We start from the raw sequence: 17174 nt of genomic DNA, 5'->3' as shown, positions 1-17174 counted from the left end.
ACCCGGCCGCTTTCCCAGTGGATGCAGTGAGATGGCAGAGAACCGGCTCCTCCCACTGGGAACCTCTGCGTCCAATTGCACAAATCGACAAAAAGTGACATGATATGACACATGTACTTCCCTCTATTGGATGGATATTAATCTATTTTTTAAAATACAAGTCATCCTAAGTGCACATTGCAAGCAAAACTGCTTTTTATCAAGTTCCGATCCGGTCTCCTGACGCCTTCTGGAATATTCCTGTGTCGACCTTCTACTGGTGTCCATCCGTGGCCAGACGCCTCCCACAGTCCTCTTCATCCCCGAGACCCCCCCCCCCCCCGTCGGGTGGGTCCGGTCCCCCTCCTGGCGTGCTCCGGAGTGGCACTAGGATGCCCGAGCTCGAGCACTTCCCCCCCACCACCGCCGGGGGGGGTGCCGGCGGCCCCCCCGGCAGCCCCGCCCCCAGCGGCGGAGGCGGCGGGCATGCCGACCAGGCCGCCCAGATCCAGCACAGCATCCTGGAGGAGCAGGTGGAGCTGTGGTGGTTCCGGGAGCCGGGGAAGTCCCTGCTGTGCTACTGCGTGGCCGTGCTGCTGATCCTGGGCTGCGGGCTGGGCGGCGTGGGCCTGCTGTCCACCACCACCAGCGTCTCCAGCGAGTGGCGCCTGGGCGCCGGCACCTCGCTGTGCCTGCTGGCGCTGGCCGTGCTGCTCAAGCAGCTGCTCAGCTCGGCCGTGCAGGACATGAACTGCGTGCGCAGCCGGCGGCAGATCGACATGCTGAAGAGCGGCGGGCTGTCGGACCTCATCGTGGTGCTCGCCGCCGGCTCCGCCATGCTGATCTGCGGCGCGGCGCTGCTGCACCTCGCCCTGGTCAACCACATGCCCAAGCCGGGCCAGGCCCTCAACGACATGTACGTGTCTGGGGTGGTGCTGCTGGCGGCCGGCGGGGCGGCGGTGGCCGGTGCGGGGCTGTACTCCGCGGCCGTGGTCCTGCTGGAGAGGACCAGGCCAGGCAGGAGGCTGATGGACCGGCTGATCAGCATCTTCACCGTCTCGGGACAGATGGAGCGGCACAGGGAGACCAACTCCAGCCTCGCCAACCTCATATGAACTCAGCTCCGCCGTCAGGCTCTGGCGGACCGATGGGGACCCGATCACCCCAGCAGCAGACGTGGTGTATTACTCATCAGCTGTCAGCGCTCTGGATGGGTGATTAATGGAGTCCGAGGCAGCCCAGGGAACCCGGGATTGTAATCTGCTCCTCCCAGCTCTTGTCTCGGTTATGAGACCTGAGCCAGGTGGACCTGAGAGCTGGCAGGGGGATTGTGGGACCAACGGGGTTCACAGACACAACCTGACGTGATGGGAGGGAAAGAGGCGCTAACAGACTGCACAAGGGTTTAATAATTCAGGAGAGACGATCATTGGGCTGTCCTCCTTAGAGAATATAACAGGGTTATTAGGCTGACCTGGTTTATTAAGGCTGCATGGAGATATTCCTCAATGAGCAAAATATTCTCTGCCCAAAATAAGTCATGAAACAAACATGTAAAAAAAAACATTGAGCCTACCTGTGTTGCACAAAAATGAAAACCCTTGGTGTCATTTCACGGTAAGGCACTCAAGCTCCATGTGCACAGACTCTCTCTCTCCCTGTCCCATTGGTCGAGGCTCTCTGGGTTGACAAACTCAACCGACGAAGCCATTGAGTCCACAAACAGTTCAGTAAGGTCTGCCCAAGTGTCCTTGAGCAAAGGCATTGAAACCTAACTGCTCTTTGTCAGTCAGAGAAACACGAGGATGAGAGCGCGAGTCTCCCAGCCCACCTGAAGAACCCGTTTAGACGTGAAGACGATACATAAACCTGAAGAGCCAGGCTGGAGATTACTATGCAACGTTCATCTTAAGGAACAGCTTTAATGTTATATTTAACAATTTGCGATTATTCTTTTTATGTTTTGTTCTGTTAAGTGCCGTTTTATTTTCAACCCAGAATGTTTGGATTCTAAACTAATTTGATCTCATTTTCCTGGGGCCTTATGAGACTACTGGAGTTTGTAGAGTTGACGTTGAGTTGAGGTGAGGACAAATATCTCAGTGACCAATGAAAGATAGAATGAATGCAGATGTTGGATGTTCTTTGCAGCCATAAAGACACTTCTGAATGTCAGCAGAAAGAATCGAAACCACACGGATTGAATTGAAGAGAAGAAAAAAAGAACACGAAGTAGGAATGTACCTTATTTAAGAATTCAGCAATTCATTTTAAGTGAGATGGAACAATTATAGAATAACCTCCATTTTATGTTAATTTATGAAAAAGAGGTGATTTGTTTTTATTGCATTATGTTCATTTAATTTAAAGATGTATACACATGTAACTTTAGTTTGTTCAAACTTCCTTAACAGTAGGATGTGGGAGAAATTATTTGCTTTATTTTGCGAAACTAACTTCAGTATGTATCATGTGAAATATGCAGAAATGAGGGACCTGCTTTATCAACTCTTTGATCATGACATCAGACTGTTGAACCTTGAATTATTGATTGTATTGCTGGCTGTGTATGTGTTGGAACAGGGCCGTATTAACACTTTACTGTGCCCACCAGCATTAAAGTACCCTAGGATGAAATGGTAAACGACTTACAGCTTGGAATACAAATGCACACTTTTGAGTATTCAATGCTTCAACGGTCACGTGCTTTTAAAGAACAGCTTGTGCTTCACAGATGCACACGTGCCCAACAGTAACGGTATGAAAACACTTCAGTATCACGCATAATCTGCCAAGATACACAACAAGCTGATCTGACAATGGCTTCCTGCTGCAGTCCTTTCATTTCCAGAAACTAAAGGCCAAGGTCGACTCCAGCTGTGATTGGGGAGTGCGTGTGTGTGTGTGTGTGTGTGTGTGTGTGTGTGTGTGTGTGTGTGTGTTGGTCACTCCTCGTCCGTCTGCATGTGTGTCCGCTGCCGCCAGACAAAGAGGTCACAGAGTCAGTCTCTGTTGGCATGGCGATGGACAGCCGAGCGCAGGACAATGCACAAGGCGGAGCCTGTAGGGGCTGGCGTCGGTTTGCACAACTCACTCACACACGCACACGCACACACACACTCACTCACGCACACGCACACAAACACTAACACACGCACACACACACACCAACTCACACACACACACACACGCACTCACTCATACACACACACACACACACACGCACTTCGCACTCACTCATACACGTACACTCACTCATACACACACACACACACACACACACACACACACACTCACTCATACGTGCACAAACAAACACACTCACTCACTCATGCACACACACAAACACCCACACAGGCAGCAACTCTCTCACACACACACACACACACGATGACTCAGTGATTTAGTATCCCTAACTAAACCCCCCCCCCCCCCCCCCCCCCCACACACACACACACACACACACACAGGCGTTGTACATGGGGGCTCCTGCCACACAGGTGGGGTTTGTTCAGGACAGGGAGGGGCAGAGCAGCAGGGCGATAAGAGCACGACACTAACACACAATAGGAGGTCTGTCAGGGCGTCTGCACCGGAGCCAGACGGACTCACACACACACACACACACACACGCACACACACGCGCATGCTACCTTCCCCAAGTCACTAAACTGACCTTCCTTTATGGAGAGAAGACTCATTGAACCTCGTTGAACCTCTTCGGTTCTCATTGGATATCAGCGATTCAAAGCTACACCTCACGTTACGAGTTACTGTTTGTGTGAGCTCCTAATAACGCCTGAAGAACGTGGCGGTGAGAAGGGGCTCTCCTCCCTGCAGCGTCACAGCAGATCACATCAGGTCCTGGAGCGTAAGCCGATGCTAACTCGTACAATCGCACGTGTTTTAAGACAGCGTCCAACGTTACCTGAAATGTTCAAAGGTTAAGATAAAAGTTAAAGAAAAGGTAGTTAACACTTTTGCAAGGTGAGTGTATAGTGTGAATAAAGACGACTGGTTGGAGGCTTGTTCCATTTCATTGTAGCTTTGAAAAACTGAATTAATTACTAATATATCCCATTCCTCCCATTCACAAAGAGTGAGTGATCAATATATCACACACACTCACACACCAACTCTTCAATTATTATTATTTTTAAATGCCAAAGGCTGCCAATGACAAGTCATGGACAATATGGAATATTGTGGCATGAGCCGTTTGGGCCAATAAACAACTTGATCAGTGTTGAACCAAACAGAACCTCTCAAATAGTATTTTGCTGCCCTGAACAGCCGTCATAATGAGAGGTGACAGGTTGTCTGTCCGCTGGTCCTTCCTCCAGTGTCTTCCCCCTGGCCTGGAGGGACGATGAGCCCCAGTAAGTGTGAGTGGTCCCCGGGGCCCTGGTAAAGCACCAGAACCAGCGAGTGGGCCCCTTGGTGCCCTGGTAACGCACCAGTACCAGTGAGTGGCCCTGTGGGGCCCTGCACCATATTGTGTTACACAGGGCCGGCGGCCGTGGCCATATTGTGCATTATTGATCATTGCTGGTGTCTGGTGTCCAGTCCAGTGCACCGGGGATAAGGCAGAGCCACACAGTGGTGACAACATGACGAGTCCCAAGGCCACCAGAGGGCCGTACATTTAATTTCAAGCAGTAAAAAACATTTTTTTTTGTATATAACTTGGCTGCTGCTGGTTACAATTGATTCAGGCTAACGTTGTTTTCTAATGAATGTTGAACAAGAGGAACAGACTCATTAGGCCTCAAGCCACCATCACATTTTGAGGATTTGTAGACTAGACTTATTCCCTGTGGTTATAAAAGATCTAAAAGGTGAACAAAACAATGTTATTGTGTTACAGCTTGAACCTCAAAATAGAGAATATTGCTTGTGTACAGACACAGTATATATAACGTGGACTTTGCACGGTGTAGTGGCACTGAGGAATAATTAATTGACTCTTTCTAAAAACAAAAATGTATTTAAATATTGTTGAGAATCTCTGCATCGCACCGCGGTACGATTCAGAGGTCCAGTTTTCTGAAGGCCTCTTGAGCCACATCAGGTCCAGCATGGCGGAGAGAACAAGACCAAGTCCTCCGGCGGGGGGGGGGGAACCTTCACCTCTGGGCTGGTTCCTCGGTCGGACGAGGGGAGAAGGGAGGCGGACAACAGGAGACGGGACAGAAGGAGAGGGAGGACTCATCTGTTGGTCTGAAGGGGCCTTTAGGTGGTCCGCAGTTGGTAGTCTGCCAAGGAATGGAAACGCAGAGGATTAACACACACACACACACACACACATACACACACACACATACACATACACACACATACATACACATACAACCTAACATAAACCTTACAGCATCCAATATTTAGTAAATAGAAGTTAAGTGCTGCTTAGTTATTGAGTCGGATTAGCTGGGGTTTTTGATGGCTTTTCTGACGTGACGGCTACTCTTTAGTCCTCTGGATGTTTCTGGGGTTTGTTAAACATGTTTCTGGGGTGTGTTAAACATGTTTCTGGGGTTTGTTAAACATGTTTCTGGGGTTTGTTAAACATGTTTCTGGGGGTTGTGAAACATGTTTCTGGGGTGTGTTAAACATGTTTCTGGGGTGTGTTAAACATGTTTCTGGGGTGCGTTAAACATGTTTCAGGGGTTTGTTAAACATGTTTCTGGGGTGTGTTAAACATGTTTCTGGGGAGTGTTAAACATGTTTCTGGGGTGTGTTAAACATGTTTCTGGGGTGTGTTAAACATGTTTCTGGGGTGTGTTAAACATGTTTCTGGGGTGTGTTAAACATGTTTCTGGGGTTTGTTAAACATGTTTCAGGGGTTTGTTAAACATGTTTCTGGGGTGTGTTAAACATGTTTCTGGGGAGTGTTAAACATGTTTCTGGGGAGTGTTAAACGTGTATCGGAGTGTGGAGGATTCTACTCTGGGCTCTCGGTCGTCAGGGAGCTGTTCAGCGACGCCTCAGGGCTGTGGTTCTAACAGAAGGTCGCCGTGTGCTGCCTCACCTCCGCTCTGCGTGATGTAGCGTACCCACGGCAACGCCTGGTAACCGCTCTTCTCAATGATCTTCAAATAGCGAACCTGTGAAGCATTTACATAACATTTACATAACATTACATTCAGGGCATTAAGCAGACGCTTTTATCCAAAGAGACTTACAATAAGTGCATTTGTCAGAGGAAAGAGAAACAACAATATATCTCTGTGGGTGCAGTAAGGATGTTCATAGAACCAAGTGCCAAGCACTAACCATCACTAGGTTAACCCATTCCCCGTATACAACAAAGATAGCCAGGATAAAGGGCTGATTATGGTTCCATGTTCACACAAAGCAATGACCACGCAGACGCTTTGACGCAATCATGTGAACCTTTATGGTTCTGCGTCAGGTTCTAGTGAGCAGACCAATCACAGCCCTGGCAGCTGCGTCGCCTCGACAGAAGGTTACGATTTTCGGGAGGCGCACGTCAGGCCCTGGCGGTGGACGCAAGGAGGGTCCGCACGGACGTAAGGGGTCCGTCACCCCCAGTGTTGGGAACGTTACTTTTAAAAAGTAATTAGTTACTCACTACTTGTTCCAAAAAGTAACAGACTTAGTAACTGAATTACTCTATTATAAAAATAACGAGTTACCAGGGAAAGTATTTATTTGCGTTACTGTAAAAAAAGATAGATGCGTGTGTCGTCGTGAGATGCTTCATTAGATGCGTTGACAAAGTCTTCGCTCCTGGACATAATGTACACTTTACATGCACGTTCTTGCCTTTGACCTCAATGAATTAGTGCTTATATCGGCACCCTGAAAATGACAACTTTTCATCGGATTGCTCCGGACTTGCCATTTCTACTGCTTCATCGAATCTGTTTGGTGTTTGTGTGTGCGTGTATGCGTGTGCGTGTGGCACACATATCCTGGCTTGTATGTAAAAACACTGGCTCCGATTGGCTACCATGAAACATGACTCTGCCTTAGCCAATCATTATCGCTTATCTCGTTGTTAACCCACCCGGTCTCCTCACTAGCAGTATGTGTGTGGAGCCAGGGGTGCGTTCGGATTACGCAGTTCATTCAATCAATTCATAGTAACGCACCGCATTTAACGGTCAGTAACGGTAACGGTGTTGTAACAACGGAAACACTAATTAGTTAGATTACCCCGTTACTGAAAAAATAACGGCGTTACCTAACGCCGTTATTTTAAACGGCGTTATTACAAACACTGGTAACCCCCTTGCGTTGCGTGAACGTGGGACCATAATCAGCCCTTTAGATGCTACACAACTAAGGACTATAACTAAGTACGACATACAATAATTGCGTTGACACACTGCCCTTTAATGGAAGGCAGCGGGTATTTATCGTAGAGCCCTGTGGCGGGCCGACAGCGAGGCTCACCTGAATCCCGGACACCGTGAAGTAGGGGATCTCAAAGTTGACTGTGATTGGCCGCTTGGCCTCCAGCTCGTCGCTCTCCACACTGGGCAGCCCGCAGCTCGCCCTCATCATGTACTCCTTACCGCCCTGCATGTACACACACACACACACACACACAGCCAGGCACACGCATACACACACACACACACACACACACACACACACACACACACAGAGCCAGGCACACACACACACACACACACACACACACACACACACACACACACACACACACACACACACACACACACACGCACGCACGCACGCACACACACGCACACGCACACACGCACACACACGCACACTAGGAGTTAGTTACATATTCTACAACACAACTCTGAGGGAACAACTACAAAGGGAAGACATCATTCTTGGTTTGAACTCGACGAGGGAAGTTGGTCATTTGTTTTTCGCACATTATTAATTTCATTAAGGAGTGACTTTCAACAGACGTCGGGACGAACTATCAAACGAGGCTGTCAGATCATTTTTGTCTTTCAAAGCATAATCCTTTTCTGAGATCATTCTTGTTTAACGCTCAAAGAACGCTAATGGCCCCACTTTGATGTTTCAAAGTGTGCAGACGGATGAAACAGTCCCTGGATCTCTAACGCGAGCCACGCTGTGAGACGGACCGGGAAGGACTTGATGGTCCACTGGACCACGCTCTGCTCGGGGACCCACTTGGCGCTGCCCGTGCTGGTCTTGAAGCGGGGCGAGTCGGCGTCGCTCGGCACTGGGACCAGTATGGTCACGTTGTTGGCTGTGGAGCGGCCCTTGAACTGACTCCGGGCCTGAGAGATAGAGTATATATACATATACATATATACATTAGGATATATATATATTATGATGTATGAAGGTCTGATGTCACTAAAATAGGATCTGATATAAATAGGACAGGTCTGAAATGGCTATGATATGGTTTAGTTTCACTGTGTATGTGCACTGCAAGGTGAGTGAGTGAGTGAGTGAGTGAGTGAGTGAGTGAGTGAGTGAGTGAGTGAGTGAGTGAGTGTGTTTCCTCATACATACCTTGACCTTGATCTCCACTCGGCTGTGGGAGAATCTTTCGATCACGCTCTCGATCCAAATAAGAGGCTTCACCTACAGGAGCAGAGAGAGAGAGAGGTTCAATCACCACACTACACACCACACTACACAACACTACACACCACTACACTACACTACACACTACACACCACTACAGTACACTACACAACACTACACACCACTACACTACACCACACTACACACCACTACACTACACACTACACACCACTACAGTACAGTACACTACACAACACTACACACCACTACACTACACTACACACTACTACACTACACACCACTACACACACTACACTACACAACACTACCTACTACTGTGGCTCTGAAGGGGGTGTGGTCTGAAGGGGGTGTGGTCCGAAGGGGGTGTGGTCTGAGGGGGTGTGGTCTGATCTGAAGGGGGTGTGGCCCGAGGGGGTGTGGTATGAGGGGGTGTGGTCTGATCTGAAGGGGGTGTGGCCCGAGGGGGTGTGGTATGAGGGGGTGTGGCCTGAGGGGGTGTGGCCTCACGTTGGTGTTCAGCCGGTAGGACATGAGCTCGCTCTCTCCGTCCGGGGGGATGAAGGAGATGGTGCGGTCGTTCTCGAAGCGGGACAGACGCACACACTGGTGGAACTTCACGTCCTCCAGCTCCACCGCCTTGCTCTTCTCCCCTGCACACACGCACACACACACCCACACACCCACACACACACACACACACACACACACAAAAATAAAATAAAAGAGGAAGGGAATTGATTCTGAGAACGATAATATTGAATGTCATGATGACTCATGTGCCTATATACAACATCAACTAGACTTCCCTGTATAAATAAATTATGTCAAATGAAGTCAAAAGATGCTCTGTTGCTGAAAGGATTCCCGCCACCACATGACCCTTGGTTTCTCTGTGCTAGTTCCATGTTCTGCGATCAGCTGTTAATGTCAACTATTATTGTTTTTCACAACTAGACAGCCTATCCATGTGGTTCCAGACAATTGCCACAAGAGGGTGCTGTAGAGTTTATGATAGTCTGAACCGACCACAACTGAACAGGCAGATAAGATCAGCACTAGATGACTGGGTGCTTGTGGAGACAACATAATATCTGAATTAATAAATTATGATTAAGATAATTATACTGCAACTAATAAACAAAGAAAACAATATGTCAATTGATACAACATCTTTCTCATCGTCTGCAAGGTGTGTGAACCTCTGTGTGTGCGTGTGCTTGTGTGTGTGTGTGTATCTGCGTGCACTGGTGTGTGTCTTTGGTTTGTATGTGTGTGGGTTAGTGGGCTGCACACATGTGAGACCCAGAGATCCATGGGATCCTTCATGTGTTCATCTGTAGCCCGGGGTGAGGATTAAGGAAGGAAGGGGGAGAGAAGGGCCATGCTGGCTAGGCTGCACCCCAGGAAGGGAGGAGGGATGAGGGGTAAGGGGGAGGGGAGGAGGAGGAGTGAGGGGGAGAGGAGTGGAGAGGAGGGGAGGGGAGAGGAGGAGGAGTGAGGGGTAGGGAGAGGACAGGAGGGGAAAGGGGAGGAGGGGAGGAGTGAGGGGTAGGGAGAGGACAGGAGGGGAGAGGAGGGGAGGAGGGGTGAGGGGTAGGGGGGAAAGGAGGGGGGAGAGGCGAGTCAGGGAGGGGGGCCAGAGAGGAGAGGGCCTCGGGGGCCCAGAGGGGGAGGAGGTTTACGTAAGGAGGTGAGGGCAGGGTGAGGGTACGAAGGCTTCAGAGAGGGAGAGTGAGAGAGAGTGATATAGCTCATGTTAGGTGGAGAGAGGGAGGGAGTGATATGGCTGTTTTGGTGTGTCACTCACTGCCGGTGATACAGGGTATAACATGTGTCGGTGTGTGTTGGTGTGGTGGTGTGTCTGTGTGTGTCTGTGTGTGGGTGTGTGTTGGTGTGCCTGTGTGTTGGTGTGTTGGTGTGTCGGTGTGTTGGTGTGTGTCTGTGTGTCAGTGTGTTGGTGTGTCTGTGTGTCGGTGTGTGGGTGTATTGGTGTGTCTGTGTGTCTGTGTGTCTGTGTGTCTGTGTCTGTGTGTCTGTGTGTCTGTGTGTGTGTCTGTGTGTGTGTCTGTGTGTCTGTGTGTGTGTCTGTGTGTCTGCCTGTGTGTCGGTGTCTATTGGTGTGTCTGTGTGTGTGTTGGTGTGTCTGTGTGTCTGTGTGTTGGTGTATTGGTGTGTCTGTGTGTCTGTGTGTCTGTCTGTGTGTCGGTGTCTATTGGTGTGTCTGTGTGTGTGTGGGTGTGTCTGTGTGGTGGTGTGTCTGCGTTGCCGTGTGTTGGTGTGTCGGTGTGTATTGTGTGTCTGTGTGTGGGTGTGTGGGTGTGTGTGTCGGAGTGTCACTCACGGCCGGTGATATCGAAGAGCACCTTGTCGTTGAGGCCCAGTCGGAGCTCCGGCATCCCGGACAGAACCACCCTCAGCTTCACGGAGCCCAGGATCTCACTGCGGAGCACACTGCCCGACGCACTCACCTGGGGGGGGGGGGGCGGGGGGGGGAGACACAGGGGGTCACGCTCAAAGACTTCAACAATGGAAGGGCCGCCCCATCAGGATTAGGATTCAGACTCAAGTTGAATTGAATGAGATCTTCATGGAGACGTCAGACGTCATGTTGCCCCCCCCTGGTGCACCAAGACGGATTCCTTGTATGTTCATTTCCTGTGTGCTAACTTAGCTGAATAATAACGTAGCCATTCAGTCACTTATTTGTCTTATTTGTTGCACTATTGTTTGTTGCACGTCCTGGCACTTAATCCTGTCCTGCGCGTCGTGAACGCACTCAATGCAGGTTGTTTTCATTCCTTGTACTTAATTGTGTAGCACGTACTTAATTGTGTTGTGCATGCATGTTGTGTAGCATGTACTTAGTTGTATAGCATCTGCAGTAGCTAGCTATCACTGCTGTGTACGGGGAATGGGGTCAGCCTGGCGATTGTTAGTGCTTGGCACTTGGTTCTATGAACGTCTTTACTCTACCGACGGCGATATATTGTTTCACTTCTTATGACAAATGTACTTATTGTAAGTCGCTTTGGATAAACTCGTCTGCTAAATTCCCTAAATGTAAATGTAAATGTAATAAAATGTTTCAGATTAAAAGAGCATCAGGGAAATTGTAATAGGATGCATTATGCATTATTTGGATGGACACTTTGAATCGACACTTGACAGCGATGCTTTGAGGGTTCAGTTCATCTTGATTGATGTAATTGACTGTGAATCTGATTTAAAATGATAGCTTCAGAGCGGCCAATAGGAGACCACCATGAGAAATGACAACATAGTGTGAGGGTTCTCCTCACCAACAGGTTGACGGACTCGATGACGTCCATGAACACCTCGTTCTTCCGGTACTTGATGCCCTCCGAGCGCCACGACACGGCGTTGGTGACGGTGGCCGGGGGCCGCGGGGCCCCCGCCTCCAGCTTGTGGCCCTGCTGGGTGATGTACCTGAAACAAAGGGCCGGTTACACATTAAAAAATATATTATTAAAACTAGAAAAACAACATACTTATGCTGATATAATTCATAAATAGGCACTTAAATATGTAAACTCTGAAAAGGACACACCACCTGTAAATGTTTCTCACTCTGATTTTTCGATTTGATTTATTTGGAATGCAGACATCTCCGAGGGATAGACAATAACACGACAACGTGCGAGCACTTATTTCCATCGTGGTCGCTGACGTTGCGAGACAGGACATCCATCCACATAAAACATTAAACGTCATCAATAAAAACATTGTGGGAAAGAAAATGCCCTACTCTATATTAAAAGCATATTCAGTAGTCATATTCAGTATTCGAGTACTCAAGCGGTACTTCTGCAATACATGTTCCCATTTCATTGATCCCAGAGTGCAAATGTGATATTATACCCCGAGGTAACCGTCGACTGCAGAGGAGCAACCTTTTTCAACTTCCTTAAGCTCTCCCCCTATCCATCCCTCCCTGTTAAGCCCCGTTACCATGGCAACCCCGGCTGCCACGCCCTTCATCTGGGGAACCCCTCCAGCTCTGCCTGATCTTCCCCAGAGCTCCGTCTCCCGTCTCCTCCCAGTTCAAAGGGGCCAGAAGCGGCGCTCCGGGGGGGCGGCCCCGAGGAGACAGGAGACTCACTCTCCTGATCCCTCACCCTATCACGAGAGAGTGAGAGCACAGCCACCCCGCTACCCCGGGGTCTCTCATTTCCCCCCCTGCTCCTCTCTGCAAAACGCATTCTGTTCAAAGATGATTCAAGGTTCATGACACACGGGTGGAACGTTGGAAAGAGAGACTTTGACGATAAGAAAGATAATGAGACATGAGTTAGGAGCAGAGTATGAGAAGTGGTTTGCGGAGACAACTTCGGAAAATAAAGGATTGAAAAACTGTTTCTTGATTAATAAATAATCATTTTAGTAACATTCGCAAGATAGATATCCCAGATGTCTTTGTTTAAGATCATAAAATACAAACAAACTAAACAAAAACAAGAACATCACTTTTATTTAATTGCATCCCAACTGCCAGTTCAAGACAGACATAGTGATGGTGAACATCACCCCCCCCCCCACACACACACACACACGCACACACAGTGTAGTGCAGAGAGTGCATTTCAGTGTAAGGCTGTATGCTACGGATCGTCTAGGTAACCGAGGGAGTCCTGTGCGACAGAGACTCGGGCCGAGACGGTAAACAACATGTGACCCAGAGTGTTTATAGCCAGTGCTTCCCCCCACTCAAGTGTCATCGCAGACTCAGAGAGAGGACCTGTGTCTCCTAGTGTTTCCCAAACACCACTTGGATGTGAAAATAGGGGTACCGTTTAAACATGTTAATAATGCCATATTAATGAGCTATTATTATTAAGTTTTTTTTAGAGCTTGGCAAAAAAGCATCTGGAAAAAGCAAATTTCACCCAGCAATATTGGAAATGAAATAGAAGCAGTAACGTTGATTGTAGACAGCTAACATTACAAAAACATGACTAAAAGCATAAGCTGTAAGACAACATGGAAGCTTGATTCACCCCCTGGATCTTCCATGCGTCACTATGGTGTTGTTCTGCTCTTTAGTTCTTGTGGAAGTGAATTTAACTCTTGAAACTGCACTTCTATTCCTGGCTCCATCCCGCCTTCCCCTCTCTGATGTTTTCCTCTGAATAACAGATTCCACATTACCACCCTTTCCCTAGATCATGCTTCCTAGCTAAAAAAAACCCTCAACAAAACAAGCTCAGCAACCTCTCTGGGTCACCTTCAGAAAGCCCTCGGCAAAGCAGTCTCCCGCAGCCTGGCTCCACGTTAACGCTCATTTGTTGTTCATTGAACTGCGTTTCCAAAATCCGGTCCCTAAAGACCTGTACCTGCAGCAATAAAGGTTCCTTTCCACATGTGGTTAATATCGATGGTTAATCCCCTTTGACGGATAGCCAGGAAAAGTGAATAATTTATCAATCACCAGCCGCCCAACCACATCGGTGCTCAAACGTTTGCAAGATTGACTGTTGATCTGAAGCAGCCGCTCCAAGCGTTCAGAACACACGATGCGTTCCTGTGTATGAACCAATGAACAAACTTAGTTTGTTGGAAGGGGATTGAGGAACTGAGCCATCCGGGTCCCACAAATATCCTCAAAATTCAGAGATCACACCAAACGATTGCTTTTGACAGTTTCGGAAGGCGCTTCCAGCAGGGTTTCGCTTCACAGCGACCACCGCAAACGGCAGCCTGGCGGGACGTCATGAGACTGAAGTGGTGGGTTGGAGATGATTGATTGATTGAGGGTAGTTTTCTCCCCACTACGTGTCCCAGATTCTCCCCCATGCCTCCTGCGCAGGGCAGTCTCCTTCACGGCACGGGGAACAGAGAGCAGACACTGACAAGAGCTTGATGTTAATGCTGTCTGTTTGTTCTGTCTGCCTCGATTCTCCTCAGAAATGTTAATTGAAGGCGGCGGCGGCTATGTGTGTGTGTGTGTGTGTGTGTGTGTGTGTGTGTGTGTGTGTGTTTACATTTGTGCGTGCGTGCGTGCGTGCGTGTGTGTCTTTTCTGTCCGGGTCTCAAGGGTCCCCTGCTGAATATGACTTTGTACGCACGCATCAACAGGAACCCAGTGTTTACAAGCCGCATGCACACACACACACACACACATACATGTGCACACACACATTGTCTTATCCAGAACTTGATATCAAGAACAAATACAACTCCACAAGCTCTATTTCAGCCAAAAGAAAGTTTGGGATCATAATGCAAACTTATGAACACACAAGAAGGTCATTCCATTAAATGGCTAACATGAATCAGAAGCCGGCATGATTCAGCACCACACATAAAGCGCGCACTGCCATGGGAGCACAATTGGGAATGCATGTTACATCTTAAAAAAAAACAGCCACTTGCTCCAGGGAACCAACAGACAGAAGTTTAATAACCAACAAGCTATCCCGAGGTTTACCCCGTCTTATGGCCAAGAACTATGACGGTAATGAGAGTGGTGGCTGAGACTGAGCGGTCTTACTCTTGTAGGATCTTGCTGTCGGTCGTCTGTGGGAAGCCGAAGTCCATGACCTCGTCCATCAGTTCGTACACCGTCACAAAGTTGTCCCGGATGCTCTCCTCCTCCAGCTCCTTGAAGTACTCTTTGAACACCTGCACGGCACGCCAGTGGTTTGTGGATACGTTTTGAAAGAAATGAATGATCATCCTTGAAATACATTGTTATGAAACAAAGGACAATTCTTTTTTATTATGAGTTTCAGGAGTCAGATTCAGTTAAAAACATGAATCAGGGTCAATCAAGTGTCAAACCCACCTGTATGATTTTATAGAGGAAGGAGTAAACCAGGGCTGCGTTGGCGTTCTTCCTGGTCGTTGCCACCACTGAGACTGTTAAGGAAAACCAGATCCCAGACCCTCACACACACACACACACACACACACACACACACACACACACACACACACACACACACACACACACACACACACAGACTGGCTTTCAATACACGCTACCCTTACTAACAACTAGACAACAGCAAACAGTGGGAACGCCTGTGGACACTTTGATGTGATGTTTGTTGATTTTAGCTCACATCACAGTGCAGTCCTCCTCGGCCCAGGGCCCTCACAACATACAGTCGGTGGAGGGGAGTGCATGGGGATATGAAATCAGATCATTGCCAATCTTGGTTGCAACACACAGCGTTCAAGGAACAGTCCTAAGAACGCACGACCATTCATCCAAGTTGAGTAAATAACCCTTTGGAGAGAAAAATCGTTCAGGCCTCGCTAGGCACACCCCGAGTGGAAGGGGAAGTGAAACAACAGCGAGTGGCTCCCAGACTGCATCCTGCAGAACAGGACGCGGCGGTCCGCCAGGGAGGAGGAGGGGGAGGGGGAGGCTAACGTAGCACTAAGGCTAACAGGGTGGGAGGTCTCCAGCAGTCGACCAGGGAGGAGGACGGGGAGGCTAATGTAAGACTAGTCTCACCAGCTTCTGCAAAACACTCGAGACTCACTTGTTCCATTGACACAGAGCATTTATGGGCACTGCAGTCCAAAATCAAAGATTTTTTGCCACACAGGGCAAACCAAAACAAACCTTCTGACCAACCACAGACATTTCTGCTACATAACTGTAGCATTGTGGTCAGAGAAGCCACTAATCTGACCTAATCCCTGCTGAAATTTCGTGATTCAGTATAGTAAATGTGTCCCATATTGTACCTTTAACGCTGCGAATGCTGTCTTTTTTCATGCTAGAAACAAACGAATGAGAGTATAAAATTCTGTTTCTATTGAGCTTGTATCATTGAGTAGCTTAGTCTGGGGCGGAGGATACGGTAGAGGTTGCTGTGCTTGATCCACAGGAAATGCGTGTCGCCGTGGGTGATGATGGGAGTGATCTCCCCGTCCTCCTCCTTCTTCATGAGCAGGGGCATGAAATGGTCGATCTGGTTCATGTCCGTGTTGCCCATGTAGTTACGGCAGATCAGCACCTGAACCAAGGAGAAGGTTCAAGGTTTAAGGTCAAGTTATTTGATTAATCAAATGCTACAACATAAGGCAGGCAAAGCAGTCATAGCTAGCTGGCAATGATGATTTTGTATCCCAAGCTCTCCTTAAAGGTGCCATGACATGCCACCAGGTGCCCCTTTTGACATCATAAGGGGCAGAAAGTGGGCGTGTCCACCTAGACGTGTGCTGGATAGATCAGTCTACCAGCCTACCCAGTGGACTGTAGCAGACGTTGCTCATCTATCCGTCACACATCTAGTAGGACACGCCCACCTGTGATGTCTTGAGGGGCTGATTTCCAAAACGGCATGTAACGGCTAATCACAACCACACCTGGTGGCATGTCATGGCACCTTTAACAATGCAAAAAAAAAAATATATATATAGTATAAAAACAGTAAAAAGAGTAACAAGGTACAGTGCAATCAAGAAGAAAATTGTTTTATTAAAACTAGAATATATGTACAGTACATATATATAAATATGTATGAACAGTCATATATATATATATATATATATATATATATATATATATATATATATATATATATATATATATATAAAGTTGAACATGCTGTGGTGTGGGAGGCAGCGAGCCAATGCAGACCAAACCACCATCAGTAAGAAGCACACCTCACAAGGTAGTGTAGGACGATGGC

The 17174-nt window shown here is 48.3% G+C and overlaps 2 protein-coding genes across 2 annotated transcripts; one reads left to right on the top strand and one right to left on the bottom strand.

The window, feature by feature from the left end:
• The first annotated feature begins 48 nt into the window (after positions 1–48).
• LOC311373293 (transmembrane protein 125-like) lies at positions 49–1168 on the top strand. The gene has a single exon (XM_084490083.1). The coding sequence runs from the start codon at positions 372–374 to the stop codon at positions 1092–1094; it is 723 nt and encodes a 240-aa protein (XP_084346209.1). The 5' UTR covers positions 49–371; the 3' UTR covers positions 1095–1168.
• A 3436-nt stretch (positions 1169–4604) lies between these two features.
• LOC311373291 (AP-1 complex subunit mu-1-like) lies at positions 4605–16496 on the bottom strand (the record flags this gene model as incomplete). The annotated part of the gene is made up of 11 exons (XM_084490082.1): positions 4605–5234; positions 6008–6083; positions 7399–7524; positions 8073–8231; positions 8473–8544; positions 9016–9158; positions 10850–10976; positions 11808–11955; positions 15017–15147; positions 15311–15378; positions 16340–16496. Coding segments are annotated over 11 exons (1230 nt in total), but the record flags the coding sequence as incomplete, so codon positions are not given.
• Between the last annotated feature and the right edge of the window lie 678 nt (positions 16497–17174).

Source organism: Micromesistius poutassou (genome assembly GCF_964030765.1).
Source record: "Micromesistius poutassou genome assembly, contig: SCAFFOLD_5229, whole genome shotgun sequence".
In the NCBI taxonomy this organism is placed as follows: Eukaryota; Metazoa; Chordata; class Actinopteri; order Gadiformes; family Gadidae; genus Micromesistius; species Micromesistius poutassou.
The sequence above is the reverse complement of the archived record's forward strand: the minus strand, read 5'-3'. Positions and strand labels throughout refer to the sequence as shown.

Coding starts and splice junctions, on each gene's coding strand:
- LOC311373293 (XM_084490083.1), top strand. CDS start 372: ATGCCCGAGCTCGAGCACTTCCCCCCCACCACCGCCGGGGGGGGTGCC.